Raw genomic sequence first — 26,584 nt, 5'->3', positions numbered from 1 at the left:
CAACTGCCATGGGGACCATGAGGGCTTTGAACATCCAGCCCAGCACCAGCAGTGGGAGTGCCAGGAGGAGCTGTGCTCCCAGCTTATTGACTGCCTCCCCCATCTCAGAGACAGGGCAGGATGAGAAGCTGAAATGTCCTTGACTGATTAGCAACAACTAAACCAGTAGGATGGTTCCATCGCCCTAAATCCCTAACACAGCTCTACACTCACTGCAAGATTAACATTAACTCTAACCCTGTTGAAAACGGGAGAGCAGCTGTCACAGAACCTCACAGAACAGGACAGGACAGTGAGACAGGAAAAAGAAAAAATAAAATAAAACAACAAAACCCCCACCTGAAACCTCTCTGGCTCTAATGGACACTAACGACCCACTGGTTCAGGGTGTTGGTCAGAATGTCAGTACTACACAATTGACTCAGAGCTCCTAAGATTTATACTTGATGGCTCAAAGAGCACATAAGCACTCACCAATGGGAGATGAGGTCTGTCAGTCTCTGCAGAAGGTTTTGGGGAGTTCAGCGTTGCTGATGTGGGTTTGGTGTACGTTGCAGATGTGCGCAATGGTGGGGACCGGGCACAAGGGACATCGGGGTCAAGGGACACCTCCCTCAAGCCCTGGGGTTTGCCCACGCTCCCCAGGAGGTTTTCACACTTGACCCATCTATTTCACCCACAAACCCTAAGGGTGTCAGAGCCGGGTGGGCAGAGCTATGGGGCACCAGGCGCCTGGGTCCCCCCGGGACAGGCAGGTCTGGGGGTCTCAGGGTGCCCTAGGGGAAAGGTAGGAAAGTAGGGCTGGGGTGGAGGGCAGATCTGCGACTTGGGTGGGCCAGAGGTGTCCCCAGGCTGGGAGATACAGGCGATAAGGGGCCATGGTAGGGTCTGGGGCTCTGAGGAGGGGACGGGTAGGGGGGGTGTTGGGGGACTGGGCAGTGCTGTGGGGCAGTCACTGGTAAGAAGCATCTCAGGCTACCATTGGCTGGTGGGTGGTGGCAGAGCCAACCGCGGGGTGAGAGGCGGGGCTTGTGGCAAAGTTTGTCCCAGAGCAGGGCTCCTTATTCTCACGACATCGGGGACCCAGAGTGGAGCGATGAGCGATGGGGCTGGGCCGGGCGCTGGGGCTGCTGCTACTGGGGATCCTTGGCTGGGCAGCGTGTGGTGAGTGCGGGCGGGGACCCAGGAACCCCCCTGGATCCTGTTTCTTGACAATGGTTCTCCATTCCCTGTGCACCAGACCACCCCAGGGCACAGGGACCCCCAGTCACACTCCCTGAAGACCAGGTCGCCCCTTGAAATACTTCCCTTCCACCACCTTCTATCCCCTTCCACCCTTTCCATCCCATTACAGATCTGTTTCTCTTTGATGCCAGGGACACCCTTGGACCCCCTTCCTGGGAACCTTGGGTTTTTCACTGCCATGGCCCCCCTTCCATCATCACCAGGACCCCCCGGCTGCCCTTCATGGGAAGGAGGATCCCCTCCTGGACACACACCCCTCTCCAACAGACACTTCCTCTTGAAGTGGCACCCCACACCCCCAATCTGCTGCTCTGGGACCCCCACCCAGGCTCACTACCCAATCCTGCCCAAACCTTCACTATGGGCACCCTCACCCTGCACCCCCCACCCCTCACTGACCCCTGTCTCCCCACAGAGCTCCACTCCCTGCGCTACTTCCACACCACAGTGTCAGAGCCCAGCCCAGGAGTACCCCAGTTTGTGTCCATGGGGTACGTGGACAGGAACCTCATTGTGCGCTACGACAGCGAGAAGGGGACGGCGGTGCCCCAGGCAGACTGGATGGCGGCCAACCTGGACCAGCAGCACTGGGACCAGCAAACCCAGATTGAGCAGACCAATCAGGAGATTTCCACAGTGAACCTGGACACACTGCAGAGCCGCTACAACCAGAGTGGGGGTGAGTGTGGGCTGGGAAGGGGCTCTGAGGGATAGGAGATCACCACTCCCTTCTCCCCCATGAAGACACTACCCTTCCTCATGCTACTGCCCTGCGATGTGCCGATCCTTCCCAGCCCAGTGCTGTTGGCAGAGCATGCCAAGCACCCCTGTTCCGCAGCCTCACACTCCATGGGATCCTTTGTGCCAGAGCCAGGGAGGCTTCTGGGTGCCCCACCAAGCACATTCTGGCCTTCTCCCCACCATGCCCAGCACCCCATCCCAGGCCTGGCTGCCACATCTCAGCCCTCACCATCCTGTGGCAGTGAATACCCCCAGAACCAGAGGGACTCCCACCCCATGTCCCTGCCCCTCACCATTCCTTTGTACACCCCACCCCAGAGCCAGAGGTGCTCCTGCAACCCATGCCATCTCCTATCTGCATGCTCACCCAGCATTCAGGACCCTGCCCATCTCCTTGCTGTTCCAGGGTTCTGAGGGGCTGGGTGCCAGCTCATCCATGCCCTGGGTCCAGGGGTCTGTTTCACAGCTTTATGTGATGCCCCAAGTGCTGTGGGCCCTGGGCAGGGTGGAGGCAGCTCTCGTGTCAGTGCACAATTCCCTTGGGGATGACACAGGGCTGGAGTGGGGGGCGCTGCAGGGGGGCCTTGCCCCACTGAAGGCCCAGGGCTGCAGCAGCAACTCAGCCCCATCTCCCTGGTCGTGTTTCAGGGGCTCACACACTGCAGAGCAGAGTCAGCTGTGACCTCCTGGAGGATGGTATCACCAGGGGGTATTGGCAAATTGCCTATGATGGGAGGGACTTCATTGCCTTCGACATGGACACGATGACATTGACTGCGGCAGATGCAGCAGCAGAAATCACCAAGAGGAACTGGGAGGCAGACAGGACTGCCATTAAGCACATGAAGGACTACCTGGAGAACACCTGCCCTGAGTGGCTGATGAAATATGTGAGCTATGGGCAGGCTGTGCTGGAGAGGAAAGGTGAGGGGAGATGGGGACCCTGGGGAGGGGCCAGCCTGGATGTGTGTGCCAGCCCTCACTGCCACCCCCTCCCCAGAGCCCCCCATGGTCCGAGTGTTGAAGAAGGAGACCCAGGGGATCCTTACCTTGCACTGCCGCGCTTACGGCTTCTACCCACGGCCCATCACCATCAGCTGGCTGAAGGACGGTGAGGTCAGGGACCAGGAGACCCAGCGGGGCAGCATCGTGCCCAACAGCGACGGCACCTACTACACCTGGGTGTCCATCGAGGCCCCTCCTGTGGAGCAGGACAAGTACCGGTGCCGTGTGGAGCACGCCAGTCTGGCTGAGCCTGGGATCTTTGCGTGGGGTGAGTCTGGTGGCCTTGGGCACGTGAAAGAATGGGCTAGGGGGGTCCCCCTTCCCTTCCTCACAGCCCTGATCTTCCCCAGAGCCAGAGTCCAACTCATCGACCATTGTGCCGTGGGTGGTTGTTCCCCTTGTCATCCTGGCTGTCATTGCCATCACTGGATTCATCATCTGGAAGCGCAGATCAGGTAAAGCTCCAGGGTGTTGGAGGAAGGCAGAGCCTGGAGAGCTGGCAGGGGCTGTGGTCATGAGCCACATGTCTCTGTAGAGCCCCCAAGCTTGAAGGTAAAGTGCAGTGGATGTTGATGCCTCTTCCCCTCTTCTCTTAATTGCACTGTGCCCACAGCGAGCACAAGGTGGCAGCTCGCAGCTGTTTCTCCCCCATAGACACAGATGGGAGCTCTGACAGCTTGGCCAAAGGTATGACATGGGACTGGGAGGGTGGATGGGGCAGGCCCAGCTCTCTGTGCTCCCCCTTGAGACCCATGGTCAGAGCGACACTGGGCTGCTGGTGGGGGATGCTGAGACCACCATAGCAGACGGTTGGGGACAGGGACTTTTCCCTGCGTGACACTGTTTCTTTCTCCCATATTTGCAGTAATCCCTGCCTGACTGCCCCATGAGTGAATGAGGAAGCTGGATGTGACTCCCTGGGTATTGTTCCAGATACCATTTCGTAGAACTGGGATGAGTGGTTTGTTTCAAACAATCTGTCTTGCAAGGTAACAGAATCTGCAGAGTCAGGGTAACACTTTTGTGGACTGAGTCTCACTTCACAAGGGGCTTGATCCTGCAAACGTCTGCGGGGCCTTGGACTAGGGCCTCCATCCTCCCAAGACTGGAAGGGCCTGTAGAGTCTTGATCTCAAATCAATTACAGGCGATGTGTGGGGTTTATTGGAAGAGAGGCAGTAGGTCAAACAGGCATCCAAAGGGATGAATGAGAAGCCTCCTTGGCCAGGATATGGGAACATTGGAGGGAAAGCCAAAACTGAGTGAGGGGATCTCTGGGGGGAAGGATTAATAAAGGGTATTCCTAAAAATGTAATGCATGGAACTCTGCTTCATTCATGCAAATGCTTGTAAAAAGATGGCAGCTAACAGATAAGGGCTCACCAGTGCTAGAAAAATGTGGAAGCTGGAAGATAGTGTCAGTGGACAGGGTGGAAAGGTCATGCATAATCTCACATGGGATTTGATTCAAGGTTTCATACAAGTACAGAACTCTACAGACCTTGGGATATGTATCACTATGCCTAGATCTGCTGAAGATGGTTGAAGATTTTTTGCTATTCCCGTTAACCTGTCTTTTGTGTTTAATACCACTAATGCAACAAGCCCCACCCACCTCACAAACTTATGGATTAATGTGGTAGTTCAGCCCCAAGCAGTGGCTGAGCATCACAGGACACTTGCTCACTCCCAGAGGAGAAACAGACAGAGGCTGCAATGGACACTGAGAATGTCTCCTGCCCTCAGCCCCCAGAAACAGACATTAAGAATGTCTCCTGCCCTGGGGTCATGTGGACAGGTTTGAGGTGACACAGTCACTGACTAAATCAGGGACTCACCTCTGAACTATCATCATTACATTTGCAGGCGAGGAGACATGGTGGATGTCTACACAGTGGACTCTTGCCCTGAGAGGGAGCAGAGGCAGAGGCAACCCAGTCCCATCCCTGACAGGGCTGTGAGATGCAGGCAAAACTTTTATCCATCAGGCAGGTGGAGACATCTGTTCCCTGATGGCTCCCATGCTGGCATGGTGGGGGTAAGAGGGAGGAACTAGAAGGCAGGGAAGCCCAACAACTGTGATCCACTGCTGGAGATTAAGGGATTGATGGATTGGAAGAGGGGCAGCCTCATGCAGACTGGAGATGGATCCTCCTAAGGAAGATCATGTAACCCAGCAAGGGAAGTGGTCCACCAGAGTGGAAGGTACGTGGTACCTGAGGGTGGTCTGCAGTGACATGGACAATATTCAGGTTCCCAAAGATCAGGATGACACTCAGCATGAACAGTCTGTACAATGGATGTTGGCGTGGAGTACAGCCATGGGGACAGCAAACTGGCTGTGGACTGGGCAGACATAGAGGCACCAACTGTCCATGACCAGGGGTAAGACATGACAATATGTATGATGCCCCTACCTTGTTTATGGAGGCCCAGGTACAAGAATTGCAGCAAGAAAACTGGCTGAAAAGCCACCATCCAGGAAGATTCCTGCTCTGGTTGCTGTTGAGCAATTCCCCAGGCAGGGTGGATGTGTTGAGGATACCTCCACTCCTTATCCTGACCTGGTGGCTGTATGTCTACGTGGGGTCAACCTCATGCCCAGTGCCATGGAAAGGCCATGTTGGACCACTGTTGGATCACTCCTGTGACCAGACTTTGCAGTTTAGCCCAGGCAAGAGATGCAGGCTCCTCTCAGGGTGAAAAACTGCCTGGTTTGCAATTACAGGAGCTGTGTAACGAATGCTCTGGTAAGGACAAGGGGTCCTGCCTCCAGCCAAGCATGGGAAAGGGGCAAAAGAATTCCATGGTTTTGAAAGGGACATCTTCCCCTAGACCAGGTTGCTCACAGGTCCTGTCCAATTTAACCCTGAACACTGCCAATGACAGGTATCTACAGGTTGTCAGGGCAACCTGTGCCAGTTCCTCACCACTCTGACTGTGAAATGTTTCTGACATCACAGCTGCACAGTGTGACAGAGCAGTTGGGGTTGAGAGGGACCTCTGGAGATCATCTAGTCCAACCCCTCTGCTAGAGCAGGATCACCTCGAGCAGGTTGCACAGGATTGAATCCAGGCAGGTTTGGGATCTCTCCAGAGAAGGAGAATCCATAACTGGGCAGGTTACACCAGTGCTCAGGCACCAGCAGAGTAAGGTTTTTCCTCATATTCAGATGGACCTTCCTGTGTTCCAGATTGTGCCCACAGCTACTTGTCCTGTTGGTGGGAACCACTGAGAAGAGTCTGACCCCATCCCCTTGACACTCACCTTTAGATATTGATGAGCATTGATGAGTTTCCCTCTCAGTCTTCTCCAGATTAAACAGCCCCAGGTTGCACCCAGCTCTGCAGTAAATATCCCTTATAAAAGGCCTCCTATGGGTTGTGAAGTTTGTTTCCACACATCAGCTCCATCCCTGGAGGCTTTCAGTGTCAGGCTTGATGAAACCAAGCAATCTGCTCTAGTTTAAGGTATCCCTGCTCTATGCAGGGTGTTGGACTACATGGCTTTTAAAGGTCCCTTTCAACTTGACACACTCTCTGAACTCTCAGAGCTGGAGCCCCAGGGACGTCTCCACACCCCAGTGTCAGGAGAGGGCAGTGTGAGCCCAGAAGAGCCGCTGAGCCCCAGCTCCCAGGCAGGACTGGCACACCACCTCCCAGCAGAGCATCCTCCTGCCCTGGCTGGGATGCTTGTAGCACATGAACTGGTGTCTGAGGGCTGTTGGGTGCTGAGGACCTACCAGTGCTGGGGCAGGTGCTCCTCCTGCCTGGGGACAAAGCGGGAGGAGGGTGGAATGCTGCAGGGAGAATGAACATGGCAGGGGCACAGGGGACATGATATGAGGGACACGGGAGGGACATGGGACTGGGGAGACATGTGAGGGAAAGAGAGAGGAGAGAGGTGCTGCTGGAGCTTGTACTAACACCTTCATGGTTGAGAACGTGAAGGTTGGGGGCATTCATGGTCTGCAGTGACCATGAGATGGCAGAGTTCAGGATCCTACATGGAAGGAGCAGGGCAATGAGTAGGATTACAACCCTGGATTGGATGAGAGCTACCTTTGGCCTCTTCAAAGACCACTTTGGGAGAATCCAATGGGTCCAGGTTTAGAAGGTAGGGGGACCCAAAGGAGCTGGTCAGTATTCAAGCACCACTTCTTCCAAGCTCAAGATTGGTGCATCCTGAAGACTAGGAAATCAAGCCAAGTAGGCAGGAGACCTTCATGGATGAGAAGACAGCCCCAGAAAAGCACCAAGAAGAAAGCTTAGAGCATGTGGAAAGAGGGAGTGGCCACTTGGGAGGACTATAGGGATGTAGTCAGAGAATGTATGAACAAGCAGCAAGGAAGGCTAAGGTCCACTTGAAATTGAAGTGGCAAGGCATGTCCAGGAGAGCAAGAAGGGCTTCTTCAGATACATCAGCAGCCATAGGAAGACTGCAAGAGCAGCAATTATAGTTCAGCGGTGAGTCCCTGCTTTAGTCAGTGACCATTTGCCCACATGGCCTTGAAGAAAGAAACCTCAATGCCCCTCTGCATGGCCCCAGGGCAGGAATCCTTCTCAGTGCCCACCTACATGGTTTCAGAGCAGGAAACCTCAGTACTTGTCTGCATGGGCTGGTCACTTCCACAGGGAGATGGATGACCTGGCTGTTCCCAAGGAAATGCTGACCCATCCCCAACTCCTTTTTCCTTATTATCATCAGCCATGACATGGTATGGCCTAGAGTATCTCTTATTGCTTTAGGTCTGTGTCCCTCCCAACATCACACTGTGACACCACTGTTGACACCCATCACTGTGTTGCCAATGCAGTTTTGGCCACAAATCCTTGTCAGGGGTTGATGATGGCCGGACAGCAGTGCTCAACAAGCTGCTCCATCACTCCCCTCTTCAGCAGGACAGGGATGGAGGGAAAATAAGATGGAAAAAGAACTCATTGTTCAAAATAAAGAACATGTAATACAGCAAAAATATATGTTGAGAGGCTCAGGAGTCGAGATCAGGACAGGGAGAGATCATTCTGCAATCAGCATCACGGGCAGAACAGACTCAACACAGAATAAAGGACAGAAAACTGATTTATTACACTGCACTGCACACCCAGTGACATCAGAGTTGGATTCACAGATACACAGAATTGTAGGGGTTGGAAGGGTCCTCCAGAGATCATGGAGTCCCACCCCCTGCCCGACAGCAGACGATGCCCAGCAACATCCCGGGCAGCCGGGCTTCAGTATGCGCAGTGGCTGCTCCAGAACACAAGCATGGTCAGTAACAAACATCCCCTGTTCATCCTCCTTTCAGGTTTTATGGTTGAGCAGACATCAGAGGGCTTGGAATATCACTCTGGTCAGTTGGGATTAACTGTCCTGGCTGTGTCCCCTCCTAAGGTCTTGCCCACCCACAGCCTACAAGAAAGGGGGATGCTGGAGAGACAGCCTGGATGCTGGGCCAGCCCCACTCCCCAGCAGCCAAATCCCGGGGCTGGTACCAACACCCTGCTCACTCCCAATGCACAGCATGGCCAGGACTGCTGGGGGAAATGAACTCCACCTCAGCCAGACCCAACACAGTCCTAAACATGGCACCATGCTGGGCTGCTGGGAAGAAACCAAGCTCTATTCCAGGGAAAACCAGCACAGTCCTCGATCCAAGGCTGCAAGAGCAACCCAGGCACAGGGAAAGATGGCACAGCCCATTGGAGGAGGGGACCAGTTATTGTGTGTGCACACACTGAATAAATAACTTTCAACCTCAAAATTAAAAGATTGGTAAAAGCTGAACTGCCCAATTATCAAAGCTTTGCAAACGAAGCATTTCCCTGGCCAGCAGAGCCACCAGCACAGCAGCGTGGGCAGGCGCAGCCTGATCAGCTCTCTGCAGGCAGCTCCCAGCCTCCTCCAGCACCTCTGCGTGCAGCTGGTGGGAGCACAGGGGGCACATCCAGCCTCTCAGGTCCTTCCTGGAGCAGTTAGGCTGAGATCACTGCAAAGATGGAAGAGACACTGTCACCAAGGGCCACCTCCCTGTCCCCAACCACCTGCTCTGGGGGTCTGCACATCCCACGCCCCAGCTCGAGGTTACTCAGGCCATGGGTTCCATGGGGCTGCACAGAGAGCTGGGGCTGCCCCATCCACCCACCCCCCGGCCCCACAACGTACCGCTGACCGAGCTGGAAGGCTCCTCGTCACTGCCAGTGCCTGTGAGGGAGAACCAGCTGTGAGCTGTAACCCTGTGCTCGCTGAGGGCCTGGTGCATGTGCCAAGAGCCAGCCCAGGAGCCATGGCCGTGCTGCAGCCACCAGCAGAGGAGGATGGCACCATGTGCACCAGATGGGAGACACAACCTATTACATATGAGCCCACTACAGGACTGTAAAGAGGGGTGGCACAGGGAGAAAGGGGATGGGGAAATGCCAAGAGCAGACAGAAACCAGAGCCACGAGACTGCCCTGGCACAGGGCACTGGCTGGAGCCAGACTGGACCCAGATACTCACATGGTGCCTTGTCATAGGCCTTCCTCCCTGCAGAGAGAAAGAGACATCAGAATCCACCGTGCTTCACCCTCAGGTTTGGGGGCTTCCCAGAGTGCTGCGGCTTGTGCCCACAGCCCCTGCCAGTCCCCCAGACTCTGCCTTCCTCCCACACCCTGGTGCTTTACCTGATCTGTGCTTCCAGATGATGAATCCGACAATGAATCCAATGATGCCAATGACAGTCAGAATGGCAACAAACACCCCCAGCACGATGGCTGATGAGTTGGACTCCGGCTCTGGGAATGAGCAGGGCAGTGAGGAGGGGAAGGGGAACCCTCCCAGTCCACCCCTCCACATGACCAAGGCCACCAGACTCACCCCAAGCAAAGACCCCTGGCTCAGCCAGGCTGGCGTGCTCCACACGGCACCGGTACTTGTCCTGCTCCCCAGGAGGGGCCTCGATGGACACCCAGGTGTAGTAGGTGCCATCGCTGTTGGGCACGATGCTGCCCCGCTGGGTCTCCTGGTCCCTGACCTCACTGTCCTTCAGCCAGCTGATGGTGATGGGCCGTGGGTAGAAGCCATAAGCGCGCCAGTGCAAGGTCAGGATCCCCTGGGTCTCCTTCTTCAACACTCGGACCGTGGGGGTCTCTGGGGGGGGGGGGGTGGCAGTGAGGGCTGGCACACACATCCATGCTGGCCCCTCCCCAGGGTCCCCATCTCCCCTCACCTTTCCTCTCCAGCACGGCCTGCCTGTAGCTCATGTATTGCCTCAGCCACTCAGGGCAGATGTTCTCCAGGTAGTGCTTCATGTGCTCAACAACAGTCCTGTCATCCTCCCAGTTCCTCTTGGTGATTTGTGCTGCTGCATCTGCCGCAGTCAATGTCATTGTGTCCATGTCAAAGGTAATGAATTCCCTCCCATTGTAGGCGATTTGCCAATACCCCCTGGTGCTATTGTCCTCCAGGAGGTCACAGCTGACTCTGCTCTGCAGTGTGTGAGCCCCTGAAACACGACAAGGGAGATGGGGCTGAGTTGCTGCTGCAGCCCTGGGCCTTCAGTGGGGCAAGGCACCCCTAGCAGCACCCCCCACTCCAGCCCTGTGTGATCCCCAAGGGAATTGGGCACTGACATGGGAGCTGCCCCCACCCTGCCCAGGCCCCACAGCACTTGGGGCATCACGTAAAGCTGTGACACAGAGCCCCTGGACCCAGGACATGGCTGAGCTGGCACCCAGCCCCACGGAGCCCTGGAACAGCAAGGGGATGGGACAGAGTCCTGAATGCTGGGTGAGCAAGCAGATAGCAGATGGGATGGGTTGTAGGAGCCCCTCTGGCTCTGGGGTGGGGTGTACAAAGGAATGGTGAGGTGCTGGGACATGGGGTGGGAATCCCTCTGGTTCTTGGGGTATTCACTGCCACAGGATGGTGAGTGTTGTGATGTGGCAGCCAGGCCTGGGATGGGGTGCTGGGCATGGTGGGGAGAAGGCCAGAATGTGTTTGGTGGGGCACCCAGAAGCCTCCCTGGCTCTGGCACAAAGGATCCCATGGAGTGTGGGGATGGGGAACAGGGGTGCATGGAGCCCTCTGCCAACAGCACTGGGATGGGAAGGATTGGCACATCCCAGGGCAGTAGCATGAGGAAGGGTAGTGTCTTCATGGGGGAGGAGGGTGTGGAGATCTCCCATCCCACAGAGCCCCTTCCCAGCCCACACTCACCCCCACTCTGGCTGTAGCGGCTCTGCAGTGTGTCCAGGTTCATTGTGTAAATCTCCTGATTTTTCTGCTCAATCTGGGTCTGCTGGTCCCAGTGCTGCTGGTCCAGGTTGGCCGCCATCCAGTCTGCCCGGGGCACCGCCCTCCCCTTCTCGCTGTCATAGCGCACAATGAGGTTCCCGTCCACGTACCCCATGGACACAAACTGGGGTACTCCTGGGCTGGGCTCTGACACTGTGGTGTGGAAGTAGCGCAGGGAGTGGAGCTCTGTGGGGAGACAGGGGTCAGTGAGGGGTGGGGGGTGCAGGGTGAGGGTGGCCATAGTGAAGGTTTGGGCAGGAGTGGGTGGTAAGCCTGGGTGGGGGTCCCAGAGCAGCAGATTGGGAATGTGGGGGTCAGCTTCAAGGTGAAGTGTCTGTTAGGGAGGGGTATGTGTCCAGGAGGGGATCCTACTTTCCATGAAGGGAAGACGGGGATCCTGCTGCTCATGAAAGGTGGGCCATGGCAGTGAAAAACCCAAGGTTCCCAGGAAGGGGGTCCAAGGGTGTCCCCAGCATCAAAGAGAAACAGATCTGTGGGAGAATCTTGGAATGGGATGGAAAGGATTGGAAGGGGATGGAAGGGGGTGGAAGGGGAGTATTCCGAGGGGCACCTGGTGTTCAGGGATTGTGACTGGGGGTCCCTGTGCCCTGGAGTGGTCCGGTGCACAGGGAATGGAGAACCGTTGTCACGAAACAGGATCCAGGGGCGTTCCTGGGTCCCCACCCACACTCACCACACACTGCCCAGCCAAGGATCCCCAGCATCAGCAGCCCCAGCGCCTGGCCCAGCCCCATCACTCATCGCTCCTCTCTGGGTCCCTGATGTCATGAGAATAAGGAGCCCTTCTCTGGGACAAACTTTGCCACAAGCCCCACCCCTCACCCCACGATTGGCTCTGCCACCACCCACCAGTCAATGGTGAGACGCTTCTTACCAGTGACTCCCCCACAGCACCACCCAGTCCCCACACGCCCCCCTACCTATCCCCTCCTCAGAGCCCCAGACCCTACCATGGCCCCATATCACCTGGATCTCCCAGCCTGGGGACACCTCTGGGCCCCCCAAGTCGCAGCTCTCCCCTCCACCCCAGCCCTACTTTCCTCCCCTTACCCTGGGGCACCCCGAGACCCCCAGACCTGCCTGTCCCGGGGGGAGCCAGGCGCCTGGTGTCCCATGGCTCTCCCCACCTGGCTCTGACACCCTGCAGGTTTGTGGGTGAAATAGATGGGTCAAGTGTGAAAACCACCTGGGGAGCGTGGGCAAACCCCAGGGCTTGAGGGAGGTGTCCCTTGTCCCCGCTGTCCCTCATGCACTGGGTTACTTGTGCCCTCCATCACCTGTGTCCAACGTGCCTTGGGTCTTGCAGCTCTCCTGCCTGGCACTGCTTGTACTGCATCTCCTGTGCAGGTCCATCAGCTTAGCAGTCCAAACCAGCAAAAACCACCTTCTATCTTCTTCCCTGTCTCAGAGAATTCCTCTGCTCTCCTGCCCCATACGATGATGTCATCAGTGTACTGCAGGTGCTCTGGGGCTTCACTCACTCCAGCGTAGTTGGGGTCAACCCATGGCAGATGGTGGGGCTGTTTCCACCCCTGGGGCAGTCGATTCCAGGTGGACTGGGCACCCTCCCAGGGACAGCAAACTGTGCCCTGCTCTCTGCTGCCAAAGGCATCCAGAAAAATGCAGTAGTGATATCAACTGGGGCGTCCCACTGCGCTGCCTCTGACTCCAGTTCCTCCTGGAGCTCCAGCATGTCCAGCACAGCAGCTCTCATGGGCAGGGTGACTCCATCCAGCCCACGACAGCCTGCTGTCAGCCTCCACTCTCCACTGGACTTCGCACTGTTCTTAACAGATGAAGCTCTCTGTGCCCACACACATCAAGGATCTGAGTCCAAGCCAGTGCAGAACACCCAGTGCCCACCTGAGCAGGGGGTACCCAGGCTGGGTCTCACCTCGCCAGTACCCAGGGCCGAGCACCCAGAGCCCAGGGGGACAGGAGGGCAGGGCTGCTGGCCATCCATCCCAGAGCTGGCTCGGCGGGCACAGCTCCGGCAGCACTCGGCAGGGCCCCAGCCACGGGACACGGGGAAAGCTGGGAACTCCAAGCGGGTCAGTGCGGTGTGATACGAGGAGGACACGGGCACAGCCCGGTGCCTGGATACTCCCCGCTGCTGGTGCAGGGGCTGAGCCTGTCCCAGGGTCAGACTGTTCACCCCAGAGGGACTGGGGGAAGCTGGGCAAAGCAGCTCCTGCCAGGACGCTGCCCGGAAGGGCTCCCGACTCCCACTGACTCGGCACGGCTGAGCCACAGCGGGAAGTGGGGAGTCACAAGCACCAGTTCGCAATGGGCAGCAGGGGAAAGGAGGGGGGACACGGGGAGCACTGAGGGCTCGTGGAACCTAAACCTAGAGAAACAGACCCCACAGCCTTCCACACACACATCCCCACCGTTGCCCACATCCTCAACGTACACCAAACGCACAGCAGCAACACACACCAGAGCAGCAAGAGCCCGTCCTCAAGGTGGGCACAGGGGAAGGACAAGGGCTGGAGGGACAAACACAATGAGCGTTACGACTCAGCAAAGTGCAGTCACCTTCGGGCAGAGGCAGGAGCTGCTGGTAGAAATGCAATCCCTCAAGAGGGACCTTCTGTTTCACTTGCAGCAGATCTGTGCTCAGAGTCTCACAGTTTCCGATTGTGTAAAACCCAGTTTAAAACCACCTTCTATGTTCAACAACCATTCTCTTTGTGGTTTTTTGTTGGTTTTGTGGTGGTTTTTTCCTGTGTAACTGTCCTGCCCTGTTGTGTAAGGTTCTGTGACAGTTGCTAATTCCTTACAATTAGAGTTAATGTTGATCTTGCAGTGTGTGTAGTGCTGTGTTTGGGATTTCAGGTGTTGGTATCACCCTGATGGTTTAATTCATAGAATCATAGAATCATAGAATGTCCTTTTTAAAGCCATGCAATTCTTTTGTCCCTTTCATAGAATCATAGAATGGTCTGGGTTGGAAGGGACCCCAAGGATCCTAGAGCTCCAACCCCCCTGCCACAGGCAGGGGCCACCACCTCAGGCCTGGATCTACACAAGGTTGCCCAGGGCCCCATCCAACCTCGCCTTGAACACTTCCAGGGACGGGGCATCCACTACCTCTCTGGGCAGCCTGTTCCAGCCCCTCACCACTCTGTAAAAAACTTCCCCCTAATATCTAATCTAAACCTTCCTTCCTTTAGTTTTAATCCATTCCCCCTTGTCCTGCCATTGTCTATCCTTTTAAAAAGTTGAATCCCCTCCTGCTTATAAGCTCCCTTCAGGGACTGAAAGGCTGTAATGAGGTCCCTCCACAGCCTTCTCTTCTCCAGCCAGCTGGGTGCTGGCTTTAGGCAATTACCACCCAGCATCTGTCTCTGCACAGACTAAATCCAGTCCCTCTGCTCTGTGTGTGTGTTGGTGTCCTGCACAGTGGGTCACGATCTGGCTTTTGGGACAGCCATGGGTCTTGCTTGCCAGCACACTGTGTCCCCTGATGCCTCTTTTCTGTCTGCATCCTTCCACACCACACAATCCTGTTGGGAGCAAGCCTGAGGTGTGTTTCCTTCCTGCCCTTCTGAGCTGGGCACTTGGTACAGGTGACGGCAGCTCGTGGCTGGTTTAGGGACTGGGCTCTGTGCCTGAAAGCCTCTTTGTACCAGAGCAGCTTCAGGGGCAGCAGAAGAGGAAACTCCTGAGCAGGGAAAGAATTTCCCAGCCTGGGGCTCTCAGAAAGCCATATTTAGCAATATTGATCACTGTGGCTGCTACTGCTGCTGTGGGATTTGGTGCTGCAGCGAAGCTGGGGGTGGTGGTGTTGGATGGGGATGTGGTGGGTTTGGATGTTAATGTGTTGGGTTGAGCAGGATAGGGATGGGATATGGCTTTGAGTGGGGTCCAGGGTTGGCTGAGCCCTCCAGGGTATGGGAAGAGGGATGCAGTGGACAGGAAGGGGCTTGAGCTGTGGGATCAAAGAACAAAGTGGAGCCTGGGCACCAAGCTGCTCAGAGCCAGTCCAGACTGGGAATGGGACCCAACCGCTGCACTGACCCTGGGGGCTTGTGAGCCCTGCTTCTGCCTCCCAAGCCCCTTCTGCCCTTCCCAGCCCCCCCCAGAGCTGGGTACAGCTCACTGACAACCTGTGGATCAATGGGCCTCACCCTGGTCCCCCTCCCCAGGTCTGGGTATGGATGCTGGGACCTGCCATACCCACAGGTGGCCAATGTGGGATGGGGTGGGGATGGGGTGAGGTGTGTTGGGTTGGTGGGTTGTATTGGGATGCAGTGGGGTGGGATGTGATAGGATGCTGCTGTGAGATGGGTGTGGTGGTGGGGGAGACCTAAAGGGCCTAGAGAGGGGTGGGGGAGACAGGGAAGAGTCTGGGGCTGCAGGAACCAAGAACTATGTGGAGTCCAGGAACCCAGCTGCTCAGAGCCTGTGCCAATGCTTGGAGCCACTCCTGGTGATGCTGTCGCCACCACACAGGTAATCGACAAAGAATGGCCAGGGCTGGGACCCTCCTGCTTCACTGAGCTGGGGAGTTTGCAGGTCCTCCAGATGACATCCCATCCCTCTGGCATGTCGACCCTCCACTCAGCTTGGTGTCATCTGCACTTGATCCCACTGTCGATGTCATTGATGAAGATATTAAACACCACTGGTCCCAGTACAGGACCCAGTTATGGGTCCAGGAGAGGAATGGGCAAGGTGGAAAGTTGACTCCCATTGAGTTTCTGGGGCAGTTGGGTGGATGAGGAAGGCTTTGCACTTTGGTTCAAGTGGATTTAGAGTTGCTGGGTCATAAGATAAAGGACAGGGGTGGCTACAGGGATGCCGCTGTCCCACTGGGATGGAGGGCTGTGGGGTTTGGGCACTGACTGCTCAGCATGGCTCATGCATTGGGAACCTGATAGAGGGGAACATCCAGGTTCTACTTTAGAGGCTAAAAAGCAGAATTTCAACTCCTTGCCTGGCAGTGGGGCCTCAAATCCTGCCCACAGATGTAAATCTGCACCTCAAAGCCAGCAAAGAATGGGGCTTTAAAGCAGCCTGGTGCATCCGGCAGCTCCTGAACACCCGGTGAGCAACTTCCCTTTCCACAGGAGATTTTAATTTCCTGCCCTGTAGAGTCAGTAACGGATTTGCAATAACTCCTGGGGAGGGGCAGTGGGGCAGAGCAGGGGCTGCACCAGGCAGCTGTGTGGTCCCATCCTGTCCTTGAGCATCAGTTTCTTCCACTGTTGAGGTTCTCATGCAGGGAGTTTGGGGGATATTGGAGCCTCTTTAGGGCATGGTCAGCCCTTTTTGCTGTCCCATCTGGGGCACCTGCAACCCCCATTGCCCTCCTCTGTCTCCCCCTTCCCCCTCTCCAGCATGGCCAGAGCTGTTGCTCCCAAAGGGCCCTGGGGATCCAGGGTCACCACATCTGCAGGGGACAGGAATAGACAGAGCATCAGGGCAGAGCTCAGGGCTGGGGAGGTTTCACCACCCTGGGGCCAGGATCTGCTCTGTGGGGCAGGAGATGGGACATCTTCCTTCTAGACATCCCATCCTTAGGACAGCACCAGCATGGCCATAGCCAAGCTCGATTCCATGGCAGCAGGTACTGGTGGGTCTTCAGTCCCAGTGCAGAAGGAGCAGGGTGGGGAGGCAGTGGCTGGGTCCGGGCAGTGCCTGGGGTGTTGGGGTAGAAATGGCTCCTCTTGGCCCCTCTGATGGAGCTCACAAGGGGCAGAACAGGCAAGAACACAGTCGGGGAAGAAATTAGTGCCATGACCTGGGGTGTGGGAGTCACCAAACACACCCAGGCATGGCCAGTCTGGCGCACTGGTCAGCTCAGATGCCCCTTGCACAGGAACAGTTGTGTAACAGTCGGACAGGGATCACTCCAGGAGGAAGAAACAGTGTCATGCTGGGCCACCTCCCTGTCCCCAACACTTTGCTTCGGGGGTCTCAACATCCCCCTCCACCAGCTCAATGGGCCTCAGGCCATGGGTTCCGCAGGGAGCACATTGGCACAGGGGAGAACTGTCGCAGCCACATCCAGCCCCCTGGTCCCACACCCTACCTTTGGCCAAGCTTCCAGAGCTCCTGTTCATGCTGGTGAGGGAGAAACAGCCATGAGCTGCCAGCCCTGTGCTCACTGCAGGCTCAGTGCACGTGCCAGGATCTGGCCCAGGAGCCATCACTGCACTGCAGCCACTGGCAGAGGCGGATGACTCCACGAGCACCAGATGGGATGCACAACCTCTTCCATATGTCCCTGCTACAGGGCTGTAAAGGGGGGTGGCACAGGGAGGAAAGGGATGCGGAAATGCTGTGAACATCCAGAAACCAGAGCCACAAGACCACGCCAGCACTGGGCAGTGGCTGGAACCAGACCTGGCCCCTATACTCACTTGATGTATCCCTTTCTCCCTGCAGAGAGAAAGAGGCATCTGCATCCACCCCCAGTGCTCAGGGGCTCCCCAGAGCACTGTGGCTCATACCCACAGCCCCTGCCAGCCCCCCAGGCTGTTTCTTTCTCCTGTCCTTCAGCCAGCTGATGGTGATGGGCTGTGAGTAGAGGCTGTAAGAACGGCAGTGAAAGGTCACGATCTTCTCACCTTTCCTATCCAGCATGGTCTCCCCATTGCTCACATTTCCTCAGCCACTCGGTACAGGTGTTCTCCAGATAGTGCTTCATGTCCTCAGTGGCAGTCCTGTCTGCCTCCCACTTCCTCTTGGTGATTTGTGCTGCTGCATCTGCCGCAGTGAATGTCATCGTGTCCATGTTGAAGGCAATGAAGTCCCTCCCATTGTAGGCGTGTTGCTCATACCCCCTGGTGCTGCCATCCTCCAGGAGGTCACAGCCGTACATGATCTGCAGTGTGTGAGCCCCTGAAACACAACCAGGGAGATGGGGCTGAGGGGCTGCTGCAGCCCTGGGCCTTCAGTGGGGCAAGGCCCCCTGGCAGCACCCCCCACTCCAGCCCTGTGTGAGGCCTGAGGGAATCAGGTACCATCATGAGAGCTGCCCCAACCCTGCCCAGGGCCCACAACACTTGAGGGGGGACATAAAGCTGTGAGGCACACCCCCTGTGCACAGAGTGTAGGTTCTGGTTCTGGGGAACTTGATTTCCATGGGGACCATGAGGGCTTTGAACAACCATCCCAGCACAGACAGTCAGGGTGCCAGGAGGAGCTGTGCTCCCAGCTTATTGACTGCCTCCCCCTTCTCAGAGTCAGAGCAGGATGAGAGGCTGGAAACTCCTTGACCACTTAACAACAACTAAGCCACCCGTGTGGTACCAACACCCTAAATCCCAAACACAGCACTACACTCACTGAAGAGGCCAAAGTAAGCTCTCCTCCAATCCAGGGTTGTAATCCTACTCATTGCCCTGCTCCTTCCACCCAGGATCCTGAACTCTGCCATCTCATGGTCACTGCAGACCATGATGTGCCCTCCAACCTTCACATCCTCAACCATGAAGGTGTTACTACAAGCTCCAGCAGCACTTCTCTCCTTGTAGCCTGGAGACTGTTTCTGCTGCCCCACATTCTTTATTTCAAGTAGTAGGAAAGGCCCTCAAAACCCCAGGAATGGCTCCCTGACAGCCTGGACACTTCCCTCAGCTGGTCCCCAGCAGCTCAGGACAGGGAAGAGATTCTGACCTGCACTTGTCTCCCCAAGCTGCCTACCCTCCCAGGCACATCATATTGGGCTTTCCCAGCCCCAGGGATACTGGGGAGGGAAAGGGTTGAGCACAGACTGCCCAGGATAGGACCCTGTGCTATGCCAGAGATATCAGAGACTCATCCAGTACTGCTGACTGTTCCTCTGGAAAGCAAACAAAAAGCAATATTTTAAAGGACTGACTTTGTAGCAGTTCACAAAGGACTGTCTGCTGTGGGTGGGACCCCACAGTGCAACAGGGGAAGGGTGTGAGGAATGCCCCCTCCACTTCTCAACTACTCCTGTCAAACTGACTGAAAAGTTCCGTTTTCTGCTCCCTCCCAGAGCCCACCCGGGCCCCGGGCCACCCTGTGTGGAGAAGGGAGAGAAATCATGAATAAATTAAATCTGCAAAGAAGGGAGAGGTGGTGGGGGAAAGGTCTTTCAAGGTCTGGTTGTACTTCTCATTACCCAGCTCTGGTCTCTGTGTGTGTGTAGTGTAATGTAATAAATTCAATGGCTTTTTTTAATGTGTTGAGTCTGTTCTGCCCGTGATGCTGATTGCAGAATGATCTCTCCCTGTCTTTATCTCAAGTCCTGAGCCTCTCAATAGATATTTTCTCCCCTGTCCATCTGAAAAGAGGAGTAATAGAGTGGCTTTAGTGGGCATCTGGCCAACAACTAGGGTCAAACCACCAGAGATGTGCAGGCAGGGCTCGTGCTCCAGGCTGAGGGAGCTGTACCTGAAGAGGATGCATTCAGATTGGATACTCAAGAGAAATTCTTTGTTCTGAGGGTGGTGAGGCACTGGAACAGGTTACCCAGGGATATGGTGGATGACCCCTCCCAGGAGGGGTTCAGGGCCGGGTTGGATGGGGCTTTGAGCAGCCTTGTCTAGTGAGAGGTGTCCCTGCCCATGGCAGGGGGTTGGAACTTGATATTTAAGGTCCCTTCCATCCATAACCATTCTATGATTCTATGATTGCTGACCACACAGGACCAGTTCCCATCTACAGTTCCCATCACCATGATGACAGCTTTGGTGTCAAACAGGCCCTTCTTGTCAGGGGAGACTGAGTGGAGACGTTGCCTGTTGGGGTCTTTCCACAGCACCTCCGGTTGCGGGAACCATCCGGACGATCAACACAGCACCTGGATGCCTCCAGCCTCGTAACCCTCCAGAGAGAGCTGAGGACCAGAGCCTGTGGCTGGGGAAGAGCTTGGGGTCAGGGAGGGCTGGGCTCAGCTCCAAGGCCACCACCACCTCCCAGAGCAGACCCATCACAGGTCTGACCAGGGCTGCAGGACCGGCCACCAAACCCACCCCAACTTGTGCTGGAACCGCAGAGTGTTGATGCCCAATGGCCCCCGATCTCCCCTCAGAAATCCCATAAGAGCAAGAGTGAGCTGCCCAGCTTCAGCACCTTGAGGCAGCATCTGAAATGACCCATCTTTGTTCAAGAAGCTCCAAGCCTTCCAAACAATGTGCCAGCTGTCCTGCTGCACAAAAGAAACAGGACAGAGGTCTGGGAAGAACACCCAAGCCCAGGGACAGCAGGACAGCCCCCTGGAAGGACCACACTGACCACAAACCTGACATCTCCAGCTCCATCATACCTTCTCCATAAGAGGCACCATCTGTCACAGTGCAGATGTACTGACCATCATCAGAGGGTTTCAACCCAGAGATTTGTAAGTCCAGGCTTCCTCTGGAGAGACCATCTCTGGCCAACTCTGTCCTCCCAGCATATTCCCCCATCTTATCCCCGTACAGGTCCTCCCCATTTCAGTAGTGGTGCGTTGTTTTGGAGACCTGGTGATGGATCCACCTGATGTCCAAGCTCCAAGCATCTATGCAGGGGCAAGTGACAGGGCAGCACAACATCTGTCTCCACAGCGACACAAAGAGCATGGTGTAGTCCTACCATTCTGAAGTCAGTTTGGCCATGGAGAAGGACACAGAAATGTGGAGATTGTGCCTACATTTATTTAGGGTGTTGCAGGCAAGGGCGAGCTTGGTGTGAGCGGTGCATGCGCCGTGCCACAGGACTGAAGGGGAAACCAGAGTGAGGGACATATGGCGTAAAGGGGCTAAGGGAAAGTGAAACCCATGATCTGGGGTGGGCTTCCCCATGACCCATGGCAGCTCCCTGCCCCACATCTGCCTCTTGGAGCAGGGAAGAGCCTCCACCAGCCCTGCAGGATCCCTACCTGATCCCAGCTGGAGCATGTGGAGTCACCCAATAGCTCAGGAGGTCTCCGGGGCTTTCTGGGAGCCACATCTGCAGCCGCACTGGAGAGGAGGGAGGGGAAGGGATGCAGAGGAGGGTGATGAGGGTCACAGCTGCCCCAGAGAGGATGCTGAAGAACGGCTGCCCCTGCCCCAAAGAGTCTCCAATATCCTCCAAACCCCTTGCATGAGCACCCCAATGGTGGAAGTTTGCAGATGAGACCAAGTTGATCAGAGGTCTGATGTAGTCAAAGGTGTCTGCTTACTGCAAGGGGTTTGGACTAGATGGCCTCTAAGAGTCCCTTCCAACCCAGAGCATTCTGTGATTCTGTGACTCACAACTCAGGGCTGGAGGAACCCCAGGGACGTCTCCACCCCCAAGTGTCAGGAGAGGGCAGTGTGAGCCCAGAAGAGGCACTGAGCTCCAGCGCCCAGGCAGGACCAGCAGATCACCTCCCAGCAGAGCATCCTCCTGCCTAGGCTGGGATGCTTGGAGCACCTGAATGGGTGTCTGAGGGCTGTTGGGTGCTGAGTACCTACCAGTGCTGGGGCAGCTGCTCCTCCTGCCTGGGGACAAAGGGGGACTGGGGGATAAGAGGACACAGAAGGGACATGGTGTAACATAGGATATGAGGGGTCACAAGAGGACATGGAAAGATATGGGTGGGACATCGGGACAGGGGAAGACATGGGGGACATGGGAGGGATGTGGGTGGACATGGGAGTGTCCAGGGTGACACAGGAGGCATAGGAAGACATTGGGGGGACACAGGTGGGACATGGAGTGGGGGAAACTCATTCCTCTCATTTCCTGTGGCAGCTGAAGACAGGGCTCAGGCACCACCGTGATCTCAGCTGAGTGTTCAGGACAGATTTAATTAAAGCCACCTTGTTATTGAGCACAGTGCCCAGAGAAGCTGCAGAAGCTCTGTGAGATGCCCCCCTAGAGCTGGAGAAAGGAAAACCAATGAGATTTTGGATTGACCCCCCCCATCCCATGAGCACAGGCAGCACCTTCACCTTTCCTGGTGTCACCTCCATTGGCCTGGGAACCAACATTAAAAGAAAACAAAACAAAGAAGACAAATAAAAAATTTCCAACAGAAACCTCAAAAATTAATAAGAACTAAAATAACACCCCAAAGAACTAAAATAACACAAAATAAGTAAAATTATAAAGCTGAAGAACAATAAAAAAGGTAATAAAATTAAACAAACAAAAACCAAACTGAGAACTAATTTAAAAGAAAATTAAGAGAGAAAATAAAAAGGCAAATAAGAAAACTAAATGCTAAGAAATAAAAATCAGAAGAAAAACCACAGAAATAATATTAAAACATCAGAAATAAATTTTTAACACCCACTAAACACCAGGTGAGAAATACAATTAAAACCTAAGAACATAAATTTCTAAACAACACAGTGGGACACAAAGTTTGGGCTTTTCATGGAGGCATGCAGGGATCAAAGGAGGGATAGATGGAGGGAGGGATGGAGATCCAGAGGGAGAGGAGGGGTGGTTGGAGGGCTGGAGGGGGGTTGGATGGTTGCAGGGTTGCAGACCCGTCTTCCATGATGGAGGAAGTGACGGGGCACCAGAGAGGGACGTCTGGATGGAGATGTGGACGGAGAGAGGGGTGGAGAATAGATGAGTGGACAGAGGGAAGGGGTGTGTTGAGGTGTGTTGAGTTGTGTGTTGGGGTTGTGTTGGGATGTTCGCTGTGCCCACCCACCCCCTTTCCCATCACGCCCTCCCCGTCCCACCCTGCCCACACCCCTCCTTCTCCTCCATGACGTCCCCCCCTCCACCACCGTTGTCCTTCCCTCCCTCCTCCAGCTCATTCCCCCACTCTGGGTCCCCTTGGCCATGGTCCCTCGGGAGCTGCCAGCAATGGCTGAGATGTCCAGGAGCCGAGGCAGGAGACCCCCCCTGGCACCGCGGCGCAGCCCCCACCCCACGCAGGCGTACAGGAGGGGGTTCATGGCACTGCTGAGGAAGGCCAAGGCAGTGGCCGGTGGCCGAATGACCTTGGAGGCTGCCTCCAAAGTCCCTCCACCACCTTGTAGGACCCCTACCACCTCCAGCAAGCTGGCCAGGTGGTAAGGTCCCCAGGAGACAGCAAAGGCCACCACTACGGCGGCCACCAGCCGGAAGGTGCGACCGCGCTGGGACAGGTGGGTCTGGCGTAAGCAGCGCACCAGTAACCCGTAGCCAACGGCCACGGTGGCCAACGGGAGGGCCCAACCCAAAGTGGTCTCCAAGAGGTTGTGGGCCACCAACCAGCCCCTCGTGCTGTGCACCCACTGGCAGTGCCCCTCCTCCACCCGCCGGAAGACGATGGATGGGATGGCCAAGATGGAAGCCACCAGCCACGTCAGGGCCGCCACCCCGTGAGCCAATCGCCTGGCGTGGCCCCCTGGGGTCACCACCGCTGCCACCGGCCTGGAGACCGCCAGGCAGCGGTGGAGACCCAGGAGGGCGATGAGGAAGACACTGACGTACATGGCGGCGGCGCAGATGTAGTGACACCCGCAGCAGACGGCCAAGCCCATCTCCCATTGGCCGACGCTCAAGGCCTGGAGGTAGATGGGCCCGGTGAGGAGGGTCACCACGTCGGCCATGGCCAGGTGGAAGATGAGGAGGACGGGGACAGTGCGCCGGCGGGCGGCCGCGTAGCTCCAGAGGACCATGGCATTCCCGGGGAGCCCCACGGCCACCGCCACCCCCAGCAGGGTCATCCCCACCGCCGCGCCGGGGATGCGGGTGGCCGTGGCGTTAGGGGGTGACGAGGTGTTGGCAGGAGGGGACAAGGATATCGTGGTGGGTGGGGAGGAGCTTCGGGGAGATGGGGACACAGAATCTTCCAGAGAAAACACAGGGCTCCCTCTGTCCATCCCTCCATCCCTCCATCCCTCCATCTGTCTGTCCATCCATCCGTCCATCCATCCTTCTCTCCACCCCTCTCTTGCCCCAACCCCCATCCCTCCACCGCACCTCCCGCCCACTCCAGGCCTCCACCTCACACCCCTCCTTCCTCCTCCCCCTCTCTGAGGTGTCCTCCTCTCCCTCTTTTAACCCTCCAGGATCTTCCCACCTTGGCATCCCCCAGACCTCCCAGTTGCTCCCTCCCCATCTCCCACTGGGCCACCCTCCCACTCACCTCCACACCTCCAACCTCCCAGTTGACCCCCCCAGACATCCCAGTTGCCCATGCAGACTCCCAGTTACCCACAAAACCTCCCAGTTGGCCACCACCCCACACAATTTCCTTCCCAGTTTCCACCTTCAGGGAATCCCAGTTTCCCCTCAGACCTCCCAGTGAGCTCACACCACACCCCCAGGTGTTCCCACCAAACCAACAAGTCACCTCCTAGTCAACGTGTCCCAGGTCTCTCCAGTGTCCCCCCCACTCCTCCCCAAAGACCTTCCACTCCACCCACCTTCCCTCCTGTACCTTGGGGACTCACATATCCCTTCCCGGAGCCCCTGGCCTAGGTAGTGGATCTTCCATGTCCCTGTCACGGGTGGTGGCTGTGACAGTTCAGTGTCACTTCCCCCCTACCCAGCCCCGGGCAGAAAATGCTCATGCAAGAGGAGGGAGGCAGAAAAACCACAGGAGATGAAGAGTACCTGTGGTGGGGGCGGGACAGTGGACCTTAATTTGTCCCCTTGGAGGAGGAAATGACAGGAATGGTGACACTGACACCACATAGTGAAACTTCCAAGAGGTCCCTTGGGAAGGAAGGTGGGGGGGAGCGTGTCTGGTTGCTTCATCATAAGGCTATGGAAGTGGTGAGAGCACAGTCTAGAAGGTTCCTGGAGTGCGTGGAAGACAACTTCCTGACACAACTGGTGAGTGAGCCAACTAGAGAAGGTGTCACTGGTTGGACCTGTTATTTGTGAACAGAGAAATCCTCATGGGAGATGTGAAGGTTGGAGGACGCCTGAGGCACGGTGATCATGAGCTGATAGAATTCACAGCTCTAGGAGAAGTGAGGAAGGGAGGTGAGTAAAACAGCCACCTTGGACTTCCGTAGGGCAGAATTTGGAATGTTCAGAAGGCTGGTTGATGAAGTTCCATGGGAGGTGGTCCTTAAGGGCAAAGGTGTCCATGAAGGATACATTCTCTTCAAGAAGGAAATCCTGGCAGCACAAGAACAAGTTGTCCCCACGTGCCAGAAAAGGAGCTGGAGAGGAAGAAAACCAGCTTGGTTGAGTAGAGAGATCTGGGAAGATGTCAGAAGGAAAAGGAAAGTCTGTGAGCTTGGGGAGAAGGGGCAGGTGGCTCAGGAGGACCACAGGGATGAAGTAAGGTTATGTAGAGAGAAAATCAGAAGGGCTAAAGCCTGACTAGAACTCAGATCATCCAAAATCTTTCTACAGATACATCAGCAGCAGAAGGAGGGCCAAGGAGAATCTCCAGCCCTTACAGGATGCAGGGGGAACATTAATGACAAGGGATGAGGACAAGGTTGAGGTACTTAATTCCTTCTTTGTCTCAGCCTTTCATGGTAAGATGAAATGTTCCCCAGGTGTTCAGCTGGAAAAGAGGGAGGGAGAGCAGAACAAAGCTCCCAGGAAATGGGTAGAGACCTCCTGGGCCAGTCAGACATTCACAAGTCTACTGGGCTGGATGGGTTCCACCTGAGGGTATTCAGGGAGCTCCTTGCCAAAACCCTTTCCATGATCTACCAGTAATCCTGGCAGACTGGGGAAGATCCACGCAACTGGAGCCTGGCAGATGTGACACCTATATACAGGAAGGGTCAGAGGAGGATCCAGGGAACTCCAGGCCTGTCAGTCTGACCTCAGTCCTGGGGAAGATCATGGAGAGGGTCATCTTGGGAGCAATCATGCAGCACATACATGATGGCCAGGGGATCAGGCCCAGTCAACATGGGTTTACAAAAGGTAGATCCTGTCAAACTAACCTGATCACCTTCTATGACAAGGTGACCCGCTTCATGGACAAGGGGAAGGCTGTGGATGAGTCTACCTGGACTACAGGAAAGCCTTTGATGCGGTTTCTTACAGCATTCTGACTGAGAAACTGGCTGCCACTGGCCTGGACAGGTGGACCCTCTGCTGGGTTAAAAACTGGCTGGATGGACGGGCCCAAAGGGTGGTGGTGAATGGAACCAAATCCAGCTGGAGGCCGGTCACGAGTGGCATCCCCCAGGGCTCAGTCCTGGGTCCAGTTCTGTTCAACATCTTTATCAATGACCTGGATGAAGGGATTGAATGCTCCCTCAGTCAGTTTGCAGATGACATTTAGCTGGGAGGAAGTGTTGATCTGCCTGAGGGTAGGGAGGCTCTTCAGAGGGATCTGGACAGGCTGGATCCCTGGGCTGAGACCAGTGGGATGAGGTTCAACAGGGCCAAGTGCAGAGTGCTGCACATGGGACACAACAACCCCATGCAGCCCTACAGGCTT

General features: G+C 56.0%; 1 protein-coding gene across 1 annotated transcript in view; it reads left to right on the top strand.

Annotated features, from left to right (window-relative positions):
- Positions 1–1,103: 1,103 nt before the first annotated feature.
- Positions 1,104–26,584, top strand: part of LOC311202955 (class I histocompatibility antigen, F10 alpha chain-like) — a gene marked incomplete at both ends in the record, with an annotated part of 113,981 nt that continues 88,500 nt past the window's right edge. Inside the window, one exon of the mRNA XM_084277597.1 lies at positions 1,104–1,164. Within this exon, the coding sequence (XP_084133723.1) occupies positions 1,104–1,164 (61 nt within the window). The remainder of the gene's footprint in view (positions 1,165–26,584) is intronic.

The sequence above is a fragment of the Gallinula chloropus genome (assembly GCF_964237585.1).
Source record: "Gallinula chloropus genome assembly, chromosome: 32".
NCBI lineage: Eukaryota > Metazoa > Chordata > Aves > Gruiformes > Rallidae > Gallinula > Gallinula chloropus.
Note: the sequence above shows the minus strand (reverse complement) of the source record. Positions and strands in the feature narration are given on the sequence as shown.